Genomic DNA, 14,338 nt, shown 5'->3' on the forward strand with positions numbered 1-14,338 from the left:
ATCCTATGATTGATTAAGCATGATTGATCAATACCTGGTGACCAGCACAGCCACGTCCACAGGAGGAGGGTCGTCTCTGCTCCCAGGAACATGATTGTTACCGAGGTATCGTGTGCCGTATTCCTCATGCTGCCAGTGACAGAAGCTCTCCAAGGCTTTTTCCCCATGATGGCCCACCTTCAGCTTTTCCTGAGAGCACATTGGACAATATCTACACATTATAATATATATATACAATATAATTAATAAGACTATGATACAGCAAATGTTTAAATTAAATGCTTCCCACTTTATTTATAAAGACATCTGTAGTAACAAACCTTTAGTGGTCATTTAAACACGGTCAGAGTATTAAATGTCAGTCCATACATCTTAAATGCTAATGAATTGAAGGGATTCATTTTTTCCTTTAAAACAGTAAGACATAATGAATTTTGTCCCACACAGCCTCGTTTTCATTTGCCTCAAATTAAATATGACATTTACATCCAGGGATAAATAGTTTACTCTTCTATTCAGTGGATTTTACTTTAAAGACCCAATAAAACTGACAAGAGCAGTATTTCCTATTCACACATGAAAGGGCACACAGATCAAATTTGGGCTTAAAAAGCCATTTTGGTGCTTACATGAATCATGATTTGCTACTTGCTAGTCATTATAGAGTGTTTATTAGACAAAGGTTTGTATACACTACCTTTCAAGAGTTTGGGGTCAGTATGATTTTTTTTTTATTTTTTTTTAAATTAATACTTTTATTTAACAAGTACACATTAAATTGACCAAAATTAAAGACTTTCACATTATTACAAAGTTATATTTCAAATAAATGCTGCTCTTTTGAACGTTCATCAAAGAATCCTGAAAAAAATGTTTCACAGTATCCACAAAAATATGAAGCAGCACATCAAATCAGCATATTAAAATGATTTCTAAGGGGTTCATGTGACACTGAAGACTGGAATAATAATGCTGAAAATTCAGTTTTGCATCACAGAAAAAAAAAATCTGTTTTTTAAAATATATTCAAACAAAAAAAGTTATTTTAAATTGTAATAATAATTCACAACATTGCTGTTTTTACTATATTTTTGATCAAATAAATCCAACCTTGGTGAGCAGAAGAGATTTCTTTCAAAAAATCTTACCGACTCCAAACTTTTGTGTATCATTGTGTATCAATGTGTATCATTGACTGTTGCATCAAAGCTAACAGCCTCCAAGGGATCTTTCAATTCTTCTTGAACTTCCACTGACACAAACTTTCTGTTAGTTAAACAGTAGCCTAAACATGTACCGATTTGAACTGTACTGCAGAAAGACTGATTTTTGTATGTACTTAGTACTAATTTAAGTACAAGTAGGGTACTTTTGACTTACTACATAGTAATATAGTGGTGCCAATTTACAATGAGGCTCCACTTAGGCCCCCCTGAAGATCCAATCCTAGAACCGCCCCTGCAGCACAGCATTGGTCAATCTATCAATTAGAGTAACAAATCAAAAACTCCTTAATTTTTTATGTTTAGCAATCAGGATGCTTTTTTTAATCAGCCCTACAAAAAATATGACATATGCAAGAGTTAATTCTGTTTACTGCTCAGTGCTTATTGCACTAAAGGAGGCTGTACTGTACCAACTACCTCAGGGGGGACTAAACGCCACTAGTTGGAACAAACTGTAATTTGCACTACTGTCTGTTCAAAATAAATGAAAAGAAACCTAGCATTGGAGATTGGTTGTTTTTCCTGTTGTACAGAACTCGTATCGAACCGTGACCCCAAAACCGAGGTACGTACCGAACCGTGTCTTCTGTGTACCGCTACATCCCTGGTATATTGATGTGTGTCAGGATGTCACTGAATAGCCATAATGGCTACATCATACATCATTTTAGACCTGAGGTGAGTAATCAAAAAACCTTCTGGCAGACTCTCTGGAGCCTTTGGAGAGAACGCAATCCAGCAATAAAATGGAGGGGAAAACCAGTAGTTAAAACACACACACACACACACACACACACACACACACACACACACTGAGGAGGTAACATCACAGGTCCTGATAAAACAGCAAGGGAGCGGATAAATAGCAGGTTGAGTAACTCACATACATAGATCTGGTTGTTAATGTAGTGTTTGTATATCACAGGGTCACACTTACTGGACGGGTGTGCAGAAGAACTAACTTGGTGACCCGGATGTTGAGCAACACACCCAAACTCTGGTGTTGAAACATGTTATAAACCTATAGAGAGAGAACAAGACAAGATAATTAACTTACTGATTAACTATGCAATATCACATATTAAAAAAAAAAATTAAAGATATGTTATGCGTTTAAGTCTGACGTCACATACCACCACTTCCGGGTCCAAATGCTATATCAGATGCCAAAAGCAAACCACAAATGGTGCTAATATACACTCATGATGTGATGTAATTCTACCGATCTTCATACTGAAATCTCAGATGGTCGGACAGTAATTCATCTTTTATGATGCGTTAAAATATTGGTGTTCGGGATGCTGTGAGCATGGAGACTGTAGTGTACACAGTATACAACTTAACAAGCGGATTGTTTTTCAGTTGACCAGTTTGAATTTTTACAATTACCAAAGGCAAAGCTACAGAATATTCACTCAAAATATTAGTACACAGAAAACATTAAGTATCCATTTTTTTTAGTAGAAATAAAGATTAAATATCTGTTAAGTGCCAAACGGGTACCTTATAAGCTGATGTTGGTATCAAAAATATCCTAATATCAGACGATTTATTGGCCTAGCTGGTATCAGGCTAATTAATACCATATACACTACTGTGCAAAAGTCTTAGGCATGTCAGTATTTTCACCCCCAAGAAAATGGTTTTAAGCCAGTTATTTATATCTTTTGCTGTAATGTTAGTAGGAAATATCAGTTTACATTTCCAAACATAAATTTTTGCCATTAATTGTAATAATCCAGTGAGATTTTTGTATGCACAAGGAGTCTGACAACAGCCGGCGCTCCACACAGAGATCTGATCTTACCATCATCAGATCCCTCTGGACTAAACGCCGATACGATACAAAATTTTTATGTATACATCTAAACACATCTCCGTGTGGACAGGCTCTCAATATATATACCCTTTGTTTGAAATAATTTTACAATATTTTACATCTTGCATTAAACATTTCAAAATGAATATAGCCAGTTCATTTTAAATGTTTAAAGGTGCCCTAGAACGTTTTTTCACAAGATGTAATATAAGTCTAAGGTGTCCCCTGAATGTATCTGTGAAGTTTCAGCTCAAAATACCCCATAGATTTTTTTTTATACATTTTTTTTAACTGCCTATTTTGGGGCATCATTAAATATGCACCAATTCAGGCTGCTGCCCCTTTAAATCTCTTGCTCCCTGCCCTCCCGAGCTCTCGACAATAAAACAGTGCATAAACAAAGTTCACACAGCTAATATAACCCTCAAATGGATCTTTAAAAAATGTTTGTCATGCATGCTGCTTGCATGCATCGGATCATGTAAGTATAGTATTTATTTGTATGTTTACATATGATTCTGAATGAGTTTGATAGTGCTCCGTGGCTAAAGCTAACATTACACACTGTTGGAGAGAATTATAAAGAATGAAGTTGTGTTTATGAATTAAACAGACTGCAAGTGTTTAAAAATGAAAATAGCGACGGCTCTTGTCTCCGTGAATATAGTAATAAATAATGGTAACTTTAAACACAATTAACAGTACATTAGAAACATGCTAACGAAACATTTAAAATTTAAAAATATCATGATATCATGGATCATGTCAGTTATTATTGCTCCATCTGCCATTCTTCGCTATTGTCCTTGCTTGAGTCTGATGATTCTGCTGTGCACATCCAGACGTTAATACTGCCTGCCCTTGTGTAATGCCTTGAACATGAGCTGGCATATGCAAATATTGGGGACTTACATATTAATGATCCCAACTGTTGCATAACACACACATACATATAGCACTCCATTAGTTAGATTAGCAGTCAACGTATGAACAGATCAAAATAATAGATATGCCAAATGCATTAATGAATAATCGGCATGCCGCTTGGCCAACTAACAGTTCCAAAATCTACAGACACCTTGTGCAGATGATGCAAAATATTGTGTAAATATTGAGTAAAGGCATAACCGTTTGTTATTGAAAAAAAAAAAAAAAAAAATGACAATTCCATGTGGGGTGAAGTTAATGAAGAAGTATAGAGCTGAACTGAAGGGAGGATTCAGATATTGATGAGTAACCAGCATCTGGAGGGGAATATCAGCGACTGATTTGAATAACAGCACGTTTTTCCACAGCGTTGTTGAACTCGTCTGTGAAGAATGTAAATCTAAGGACCTCGGGGAGGACAAAAGGAGGTGTACTTTCTTACAAAATCACACACATCTGGGCAATTCATTTATTTTTACATTAATCTTCATTTGACTCGCCATTGTCATTAGAGATACAGTATAGAACCATTCTTGAATTGATGAACTTTGCTTTACCACAGCAGATGCAGTGAGGTGTTGTTTTGTGGACTGTTTTACAGATCAATATTTAGTTTGTTTGTACTTTATTACACAGGCTCGTTTCCACGCACGCTGTGTTTATGAACCTGTTCTGAATGAGAGTGAGGTCATTCACTCTGGGGTGAACTGAAATACACAAATCAAGAAGATTTCTCTTTCTTCCTTGCTTTCAAACCTACAGTACACACACAATCCCATCTCATCATTGTTAAAGTCAAAACAGATCATATTTACTTTTTAATACACATTCTTGGTGTTAATGTCCATGATTCATGTATGCACCTTATTTAATCTCAAGAAAAAAATTTGTTGGGCTTCATAATCTTATATCTAAATCAGCATTATTTTATATACCAGTGTAGTATTTATTGATATTTTGAATTTGCTTTTATTGTTATATTTTCAGTTTTGATTTATTTTATTATTTTAGTAATGTTTTATGTGTTTTTGTCATTTTTGTTAGTTTGGTATCACTTTATTTCGATAGTTTTACATTTTACTGACTGTAAGTAACTTAGCAGGTACATGAAAACTTATTCTACTAACCCCACTAACACCTAACCCTAACCTAACAGTCTACTAATACAACGTTAGTTGACATGCAACATTAATTACAGTCAATCAAAATAATATTAGTCTTTAATATATTTACTAATATATTCTATTTAGCTTTGCATTTATTTAATTTTTAGGCAGGGATTATGCTAATTGTGAATGAGCGTGCACCAAGCGTGCCACACGAGTCCTGAAAAGTGAAGCCAAAGTGTCTCGATTGCCCCCAGGTGGTTGGATGCAGTATAGGTCATAAACCCCGCCCTCTCCATGTAATGTAATGAACGTAAGACAAACTAAACAGTCAAATTACACGTCAAAATATTTTTTTACAAAGATGGTTTCTGTCATCTCAGGCAGTTTTATCATGCTGAAGTTAGTTAAAGTATTCTTTCGTTAAATAAAAATGTGGGTTTTGACGTCATGATTGACAGCTGTGATTGACAACTTCTCTGAGCGAAGTCACTGAAGCACCAACAGATTTTATTCTGGATCTTGGAGAAGGGGATTGGAGCTTTATCTTTAATTTCTACATTTCCAGAACTGTTTATTTTACACCAGAGCTGTTCTGTTTTATTAACCGATTCTGCAGGAGTGTGGGAGAGTGATGGTGCATCGTCCATCTTTTTTTACAGTCTATAGCGTGCACGCACACCATATTTACAAATGATTGGAATTCATTAACATACACACTTTTGAAGGGAAGGTCTGTTTTATTTGCAAATTACTCCAAATTTACTCATATATTTACAAACGTTTCATGAATGAGGCCCATTGTATTAGAAAAACTTTAACTATGACTTTAAATTCTGATTGGTTGCCTCAAACTCATGATGCCTCAAAATGCAGTAGCTCCTCACTGCAGAACATGCGATCCAGGATCCAGATCCAGGGGGTGGAGATGGGTAGGTTTAGGGATATATAAATTGGGTTCTGGATCCATCTTTGCACCCTGGATCTCATGTTTTGCAGTGAGGACCATCTCTCAGCATGCTGCATACATAGACAGCACACTAATTTTTTGGAACAGAGTCCATGTGATTAAACAGAGGTTTGTGTTTGCATATATGTGTGTGTGTGTGTGTGTGTGTGTGTGTGTGTGTGTGTGTGTGTGTGTGTGTGTGTGTGTGTGTGTGTGTGTGTGTGTGTGTGTACTTGTTTTTGTGAAATATCAGGACATAAATGTGTATAATGACATGGGTATTACAAAAAAAGGTGAAATATGAGGACATTCAGCATGTCCCCACTTTTCAAAAGGCTTATAAATCACACAGAATGAGTTTTTGTGAGAAAGTAAAAGTGTGCACAGTTTCCTGTGATGGTTAGGTTTAGGGTTAGGGGTAGTGTAGGGGGATAGTAAATACGGTTTGTACAGTATAAAAACCATTATGTCTATGGAATGTCCCCACATTTCACAAAAACAAACATGTGTGTGTGTGTGTGTTTGTGTGTGTGTGTGTGTGTGTGTGTGTGTGTGTCCGAGAGCTGCCGACTCATGAATGTCACACACTGCACAGCTGCGGTCAGCAGAGCAAATGCTCACTCCCAACTGCTATCCGTCTCCTGTTTTATGACCCATTTCTCTTCCATCTTGCCAGGAGTTACACTAGTGTCCAAATGCTCTGTTACATGCAAAACATGTAGTGTAAACAATCTAAACCAGGGTTATTATAATTAACTGAAACTGAAAACATAAAAAAATTGTACTGAAATAACGTTAAAAGTGCAGTATGTAAGAATTCTGTCTGCTAGAGGTCGCTAGAGGCCTATTCAAAACAAAGGCGTTGCTTTATGACGCCAAGTTTGAGAGTGGAATCTTGGGACATGTGGTCTCCATATCAACGGACGGTGCAAAAGAATAGGGATTGGAGTCGGGAAGAAATCATGCCCATGGATGCGATTATTAACGTTACTGTAGTATAAAGCAGAGCAGGAGCGAATGTTGTGGGAACTGAACGAGGCCACTGGAGCGATTGCTCAAAACACGCCTCACGAGCAGCAGGACTTTTATTATGACACAGTCACCGGCGCCGCTTCCGCTTTTCCGGTCATGAGTATGAGGTAACACAACTCTGTTTATCATATTAGATACATTTGAGAGTGTTGAAAATGATGTTATAACGTTACTCTGAGCGTTCGCTCTGCAGCTGCTGTGAGAATCTGTTACACACTGCAGTAAGATAGATCGATTTCAGAATATCATATTAAATGCTGGATGCTTGTGTTGATAAATGGCATGCAATTAATTTTAAAACGTATTGAATAATGGAGAAAATTCTGTATTACTGTTACTAAAAATAAAGCTGCATCTGATTATGCTATGTTAGCTACTTGACAAAATAGTGTTTTTCTCTGAGGCGTGGTAAAGTATGGTACTCGCAAAAAAAATAAAAAAAATAAGATTTAAACTTAACGTGTTGAGCTATATAACAACAATTAGTTTTCTGTCTATAAATATATCAAAACAGTTGCTCCCTTGTTTATTAAAATGTGTCATATATTAAAGCGTCTTTTGTGTTTCCATGGTTTCTACAAAATAAAACCGGAAACCGAGGGTAATGCGGTATGACGCAATTGACAGGTGACTCCTCACACGTCTCGCAGCCTTGGTTAAAATTGCAATTTTCTCACGATTTACAAATAGTTGAAAAACATTTGGGATATTGTAAGTACTCAACTGAACAAAATATATAACACTGACCTAGTGGTTGTTGGATATTTTACTGCAAAAATATTACATATTGCACCTTTAACTGAAATAAATAAAATATTTTTATTTTTTTTCTAATTTTCATTTAATTTAACTTAACGTACTAAAATAACTAAAACAATAAATAAAAATTAATAAAACATACATAGACATTTTAAAAAAATAAAAACGCAACAAATTTACTAAGACTTCAAACAAAACAAAAATAATTGTAATTTGTAATGATTTTATAAGATTGCTGAAATCGCACAGTCTGTAGCAGATTATGTATTATGTTTCAGTTCTGCGCCTCAGTTTTCTCTCATTTCTCTGTGTTTCAGTTAGTCTCCAAGGTTACAAATGGTTTAAGTTGTCACAGGTTTTTAACATTGATTGGTTACAGTTCTGTCTATATAACGACGACTACTGCACTTAAATCCTTTTTCTCCTTGTTTTTGTGAAAATACTGCATGCCTTCTGTCATCTAAATGATAGTTTAGTTGTTGTTTTTTTTTGCATTGCATTATATATTTGCTATACTGTTATAAAGATCTAATTGATTTACATTGCAAGGTATCAGAATTCCATCTTACTTTACCTTATACTTACCACATATGTCAGTAACTGCACCAAATTGCATGTTTTTGCACAGTTTGGGCCTCTGACTACAAATTTTTAGCTCCTCAACTATAAGCGCCATATTCTCACTATATCATATTATATGAGGCTAAAAGCATCAACTATGATACTTAACAATATAATCAATATCAACAACTTTTTTTTTATTTTGTCTAAAGGTTCAATAAACTGTTCCATTAAAAAAAAAAAAAAAAAAAGAAAGATTTTCTGATTGTTATTTCATATGTCATGGTTAAGGATTAGGGCAAAATTTCTGTGGGTCTTCTGTGGGAATTGAGAACCACTTGTGGATCGCCATGGCAGGTCTGTTTTGAAAGGTTCATATGCTGTTGTTAAAAACCTATTTGTTTATGGAGAAAATTGATGGGGCATTAGACCACGTTATGTGCATATGTGACTCACCATGTTCATGACGGTGAGCAGAAAACGTTGGGCAGCCTCAGCGCCGTGGTACTGCACCATGTTTGCGTCAGCCACCACAACCGTCTCCACAGTGTACTCTCTACTCAGCCTGATGGCGTTCCTCCTGCCACGCACCTCCTCTGCTCCTTTTGTCCTTTTGTCCTTCTTCTTGTCTAACACACACAGAGACACAAGTACACAAACAGAACTGTTAGGCCGGTCGGTAAGGTTTTTTGATGTTTTAGAAAATCTCTTATGCTTACCATCGCTGCATTTATTTGATCAAAAATACAGTAAAAACAGTAAAATTGTGAAATAGTATCACAATTTAAAATACCTGCTTTCTATTTGAATATATTTTAAAATGTAGTTTATTCCTGTGATGCAAAGATGAATTTTCAGCATAACTACTCCAGTCTTCAGTGTCACACTGAAAAAAAACTTTACTTAATTTTTCTTTTGCAAGTTTTTGCATTAGATTAGATTAGATTAGATTAGATTAGATTAGATTAGAAAACTTTATTAATCCCTGTAAGGGGAAACTCATTTGCTACCATTACACAACACAAACAACACAGATAGACAATTAAACATTTAAAAAAAAAACATTTTGGATGTCCTTTGTGAGACAAAATCATTTTTAATTTTGCCCTTGTTCTCTAAACAAGGGCTAAATTGCATGCAGATTTTTTAAGAAAAATTTACATATGAAATTAAGTCAAATGTATTTAACTAAGTTAAGTAAAATTAACAAAGAAAATAAGTAACTTTAACTTGGCCAGTTAAAGTTTGTTGAGTCATTTCTTTTTAGTTGAAGATTACTTTGAAATACTCTTGTTTCATGTACATTTTACTTAAACGATATTACACTGAATTAATCCATGCTCTCAAAAGTGTATGATTTACTTTGAACATCTAAGTAAATAATATCGCAGATACCGTGTAGACAACATATATACATAATAGAAGTAAAGTGGTTCACAGCTGAACATAGAGACCTCAATACTTGGTACACAATACACACTAACGGTAACATTTGTTGCATAATTTTTGAGTATGAATGTGTCATTTTGAGTAGAAAATGAACTCCAGATGTCACAACAACAAAAGCAATAATAAAACAGTGTAAATTCAGCTGGAAAACAGTGAAAAATATGAATTATTCATGCCCCAGTGCATGATGGGAACACCAGTATCATTAAGTTGAGTAGGTTTTACTTACATTTTTAACGCTGATATTTACACTTTAATTGCTACAAGCTTAAACTGAGTACTAATATAGATTTTACTTTGTTTTTTAAATTCTTGTCTGAACTAACTTATTCAGTCAGAAATTACAGTTGTTTTTTCTGTAGTATTTACTTCACCATAGAATCATTTTTGATCCTCTCTGAAATCATTTTAATATACGGATTTGCTACTCAAGAAACATTTCGTATTATTATCAATGTTGAAAACAGTTGTGCCGCTTAATATTTTTGTGGAAACAATGATAAATTGTCAGGATGGGTTTTTTGTTGATTTTTTGTTGTTGTTCATTTTGTTCATTTAATGCATCCCTTCTGAAAAAAAGTATTAATTTCTAATAAAAATTGTTTTTAAAAAATGGTTGTGAATTTTATGAAAACATGAATGCTTCGTCAACACATTGCAAGCATGCATACTAAAATCTAGCTTGTGCAGTAATAATCGCCTGTGTTCATGTACTTGTGCAGGCTATGTTTCATATCTTAGCATCAAACCTGCAATTATGTCAGGAAATGTGGTCTTTGTTACTCTGAAAGACATACATATGTATACAAACATCGAGATTGATTCACAGGACAAACACAGAATTACAGTTCCTGGAGCAGATAAACAAATCAACAACAAACAGAAAGAAACTCTTCAAACATTATGGTTATAAAGCACAATGTTTGATTGAAGTTGCTGTCAGCGCTAAGCAGGGGACACATTTTGGTTCTAAGCACAATTCATCCTCAGAATTACACCACATATGTTGTATGTGTGCACAATTAGACCTGATCTAATGGCAACAGCTTTACTATAACCATGTTCAAACTTTTGAGGGAGCTAATGTCCACCAGACATAAGACTTGACCGAAAGAACAGAGACAGAAATACAACCAAAATGGCATTAAAGACAACATGAAATCAAAATTCACCCCATTTACTTTCTTAATGCATGTTCCTGGTCTTATTGGGCCTCATTTATCAATTAATCATAGAAATAAGCACAGAAATCATCTTACGACAGGGTTTACTTATGATTCATGAAACACCTGTATGCCGCCAATCCAATCATACGAATGATAGTACATTGATAAATGTGGTGGTTGAAAACAATTTTCATGTAAATATACCATGTGAGACATGAACTTAAATTGTAGCCACCACTAAATGCCAAGTTTTGCGTGAGGTCGATTGTGACTGATCAAAAGGTGCTAATGTTTAATAAAATTATTGTTTTTGTAACTTTGAAATGCAATTTTGATACTGGCATTGGCCGATAACTGTATACATCAGATTATGAAAATAAATTTTTTTTTTGAAAGGTAAATGGCTGACATCTGATCCTGTCACAAACCTGTCTACAAGTAAAATCCATTCATAACACACTTTCACCACAACCAACAATCACACACAAGCAGTCTGAGGAACAGTTAAGAGTTCCTTCTTGACGTGAGCTGTTTGTATTGTGGTTGCACGTGCATTTCCTTACAAACATGAGCGTGTATGTGTCTGTATACTGAAGACACCTGTAAACAACCCTTAGAGATTTGATGATCCATTATCATGGGGAAAAGCAAAGATGTGTTTACCATAACACAAAAGAAAAAGTAAATTCCAGTTTTCTAAAGTGGCATTTTGCGTCAAACAGTTTTGGTTTATGTACTGGGTTGCACAAACCCACCGATTTGTCCTTAAAGCTCCCAAAATGTTCAATTATGGTGTATCTGTTGCAATTTTTCTCTAACTGTTTTATCATTAAGTTCTAAAAAAACATAATACAAATACATTGAAGGCCTTTATTCAGTGCGTTGGCATCACATATTCACTTCTGCTAGGAAAGAATCACTTCTGTCTGAATACAAACATAAGCTACTGCATTGATGTGCCGTTAATTTATCTGCTAGCTATAAACATGTCAACTTTAATGAATGCAAGTTTACAATAACACATTAGGTGTTGTTGATGAATCTAAGCATTCACTGCAGCACATTTAATCCTAAAAATGGCTACACCAGTGTTGTTATTGTTAACTTAAACTATTAAAAACTTAATTGTTATTATTAACTTAGACTATTGTTTTTGTTAATTGAAATAAAGCTGAAATAAAATTATATATATATTAAAATGACTTAAAGGTAGGGTAGGCAATTTCGGAGATTCTAGCAATAGCAAGTTAGCTTTATGAGTGTAAGATCCCACCCTCCTTTCAGAACGCCTCCAAAGCCACACCTCCTTCAAAACATATGAAAGCAAACAAAGTCTGCAAAGCGTCATGAGACAAGAGGAGCCGTTAAATTACCTCATGTCTCAAAGCACATAACATTACAATAATAATGAACACAAACAACTTACAAAGCTCTTACTTGTACCACCTGACTGCTGCAGATTCATTTCGGCATTGATTTTGGCACACGCATAATTCGAGTCTGAGGACGTGAACAGCTCCAGGCAGAATGTCACGGGTTGCCATAAATATAAAAAAAACTAATGAAAATTACAAAAAACAAGTAAAACTTCAACTAAAATGAAAATGAAAACTGAAAATATAAAATAAAAGCCAATTAAAAATATAAATATGCATTAGTATAAAAATAATTTAAAACAACACTGCTGTTGACGAATAGTGAAAAAATAAAGGTGCTGTGGCCCCTCTAATAATCGACTAACCGTTAGTCGATGAGAAGAAGCTTAGTCGACCAATATTTTATTAGTCACTTAGTCGCAGGAAAAAAAATTCACAGGAAGTGGTGAAGGTCTGTGATGGACAGATCATTAACAGCTGGACGCTCGCCTATCATTCAACAACCTCAAATATGGCTTATCATATGATACATGTAAGTAGTAGCAACTTTACATGGCAGCTCGCTCTAACGTTAACCAAAAATGTGGGCCATTCAAGTGTTTGTGCAGAGTGTGAAAGCTGAATAGTAGTGCGCTTTCTGTATGACAGCTAACATGGAAGTGCCGGCGCGATCACTCGCACTTACTCCGTAATTTTCATCATACAGATAAGAATAATACATCTTTTGAATCTGTAAATAGTCTACTTTTATCTGCGTGCACTCACAATAACAACGAAACGTTGTGCTTTTATAAAATAATGAAAGCAAACAGTGTGCGCTTTCTGCCGTCTTTCTCTGTAAACTTGAGCGTGCCCCACAAAAAAATTGTTTCAAATTCAAATTCAATTGTTTTCCAATTCAAATGGAAAACAAATATTCTCAGGTTATGTAATCCATATGAAACAGGCATATAGGTGCATGCACTACTGCGGAGATGACGAGTCAGCATCATCAATCATCACTGCAGCCGAAAATACAGAAAACCCTAGTTTATAAATTAATTATTAAAATGTTAAAGCTGTTTTTCCCCGGCGCATTCATAATCATTACTTATGCCGATGCGCTGTGACAAGCTTTATGCGTGCTTGAGCGATGATTAGGCTATGCAGGCATAAAAGGTCTTTATTATGAATTATATGGTTTAAATATAAATGTAAATATATATTTGACTAATATAAATTGACTAATGCCTAAAATGAACGACTACTAGTCGACCAGAAAAAAATCTTTAGTTGAGGGCAACCTTAAAAAAAAGGCAATTTGAACATTTGTAAAAATGTGTTTGTTCACTTGAGTCTAAGACCCCCCACCCTCACCCATAATCAGTGGGGCTCTGATGGGGGTCCCTCTGATGGGGGTCTCTAATTTATGTTTACAGGTGTTTAGAAAATCTGTGCTTGTGTGAATGTGTGCACATTTATAAATGACTAACACAACATATGGTACTAATGTGAAACACTCTTTTTGCAGCACAAGCAGTTTTCCCATTCTCAGCTGTTTTCAGGCAGATCTGACTAAAGAGAATGGAAACTAATGGTGCCTTGGGCTTCCACAAAATTGACACTGAAAATCACACATTTACTAGAAATGTGCTGAAACCATCAATCATTTCTGCAGATGGAGACAATCATAAAACAAGTGATGAGTAAGAACAAACCACTGTTAATGGTCAGGAAGCTATCTCAAAACTGTCATCTAGAGCTGTAATAACAAAGTACCTATATGGCTGACTCAGGTGGCCCCTGCTGTTCTGATGTCTTAAAGGAACAGTGCACACAAAAACCAGTTCAGTTATTATTAACTCACCCTGATGTGTTTGATCTTCTGTGGAAGACAGAGGGAAAAGTTTAGCAGAGATGTTAATTCCATAAAATGAAGGTGAATTGAGACTGGGGCTGTCAGGTGCCCAAAAATGACAAAGCAGCACC

At 35.2% G+C, this 14,338-nt stretch overlaps 1 protein-coding gene across 1 annotated transcript in view; it reads right to left on the reverse strand.

The window, feature by feature from the left end:
• adamts17 (ADAM metallopeptidase with thrombospondin type 1 motif, 17) overlaps positions 1–14,338 on the reverse strand; it is a 161,950-nt gene that overhangs the window by 131,077 nt on the left and 16,535 nt on the right. The window contains exons 4-6 of the mRNA XM_067400968.1: positions 8,836–9,008; positions 2,164–2,247; positions 35–189 (exon numbers count right to left, since the gene is read on the reverse strand). Of these exons, the coding sequence (XP_067257069.1) occupies positions 35–189; positions 2,164–2,247; positions 8,836–9,008 (412 nt within the window). The remainder of the gene's footprint in view (positions 1–34; positions 190–2,163; positions 2,248–8,835; positions 9,009–14,338) is intronic.

Source organism: Chanodichthys erythropterus, chromosome 11 (assembly GCF_024489055.1).
Source record: "Chanodichthys erythropterus isolate Z2021 chromosome 11, ASM2448905v1, whole genome shotgun sequence".
Classification (NCBI taxonomy): Eukaryota; Metazoa; Chordata; class Actinopteri; order Cypriniformes; family Xenocyprididae; genus Chanodichthys; species Chanodichthys erythropterus.